Source organism: Sinocyclocheilus grahami, unplaced genomic scaffold, assembly GCF_001515645.1.
Source record: "Sinocyclocheilus grahami isolate Dianchi unplaced genomic scaffold, SAMN03320097.WGS_v1.1 scaffold7812.1, whole genome shotgun sequence".
Classification (NCBI taxonomy): Eukaryota; Metazoa; Chordata; class Actinopteri; order Cypriniformes; family Cyprinidae; genus Sinocyclocheilus; species Sinocyclocheilus grahami.
The window spans coordinates 1-785 of NW_015511700.1; the positions used below are offsets into that span (position 1 = coordinate 1).

General features: G+C 35.3%; 1 protein-coding gene across 1 annotated transcript in view; it reads left to right on the forward strand.

The window, feature by feature from the left end:
• Positions 1–299: 299 nt before the first annotated feature.
• The window catches only part of LOC107577928 (cysteine and tyrosine-rich protein 1-like), a gene marked incomplete at its 5' end in the record, with an annotated part of 9,361 nt that continues 8,875 nt past the window's right edge, over positions 300–785 (forward strand). The window contains one exon of the mRNA XM_016263951.1: positions 300–415. Coding sequence (XP_016119437.1) covers positions 300–415 — 116 coding nt within the window. The remainder of the gene's footprint in view (positions 416–785) is intronic.

The window sequence follows — 785 nt, forward strand, 5'->3', positions numbered from 1 at the left end:
ATATATATATATTAAAAACTAATAAAAATGACAAAACACAACAGAATTACAAAAATTTTTATTAAACTTAAATTGAAAATGGAAAATATAAAAATTAAATCTAATTCAAAATATTACTGTAACTAAAACTACTAAATACTAAAATAACACAGATCGTGAATTTCCACTATCCTAAAGTACATCACTAAATGGTGAAAATGTGAATATATTTATGATGCCAGTGATACTGTAAATCAGTTGACACTGAGCAAATATTCTTATTCATTTTTTATTTATATGTTATATCAATCATATTGTGTATGTGTGTGTTGGTAGGCCGTGGAGACGCTCAGTGCGACAGCTGTATTGAGTACTGCTGTGATGGGGTTCCTCCTTTCTGCTGCTCTTACTATGCGTATGTGGGAGACGTGCTCTCGTAAGTACACACACATGTACACACATACACACACAGACACACACACATGTTGGGTTTCCATGTTATATGGGAACATTCCATAGGCGTAATGGTTTTTCGACTGTACAAACTGTATTTTCGATCTACACCTAAACCTACCCCTCACAGGAAACTTTCTGCATTTTTAGATTTTCAGAAAAACTTAATTCTGTATGGTAAGTTTGTTTCCTCACAGGGACCAAAAAATGTCCCCACAAGGGCAAGGATTTTGGATATTGCCATCTTTGTGGGGACATTTTGATCCCATAACGTAGGGAATACCTGAACCACACACACATACACACTCTCTCTCACACACACGCATGCTTTCAAAACACACACACACACACAC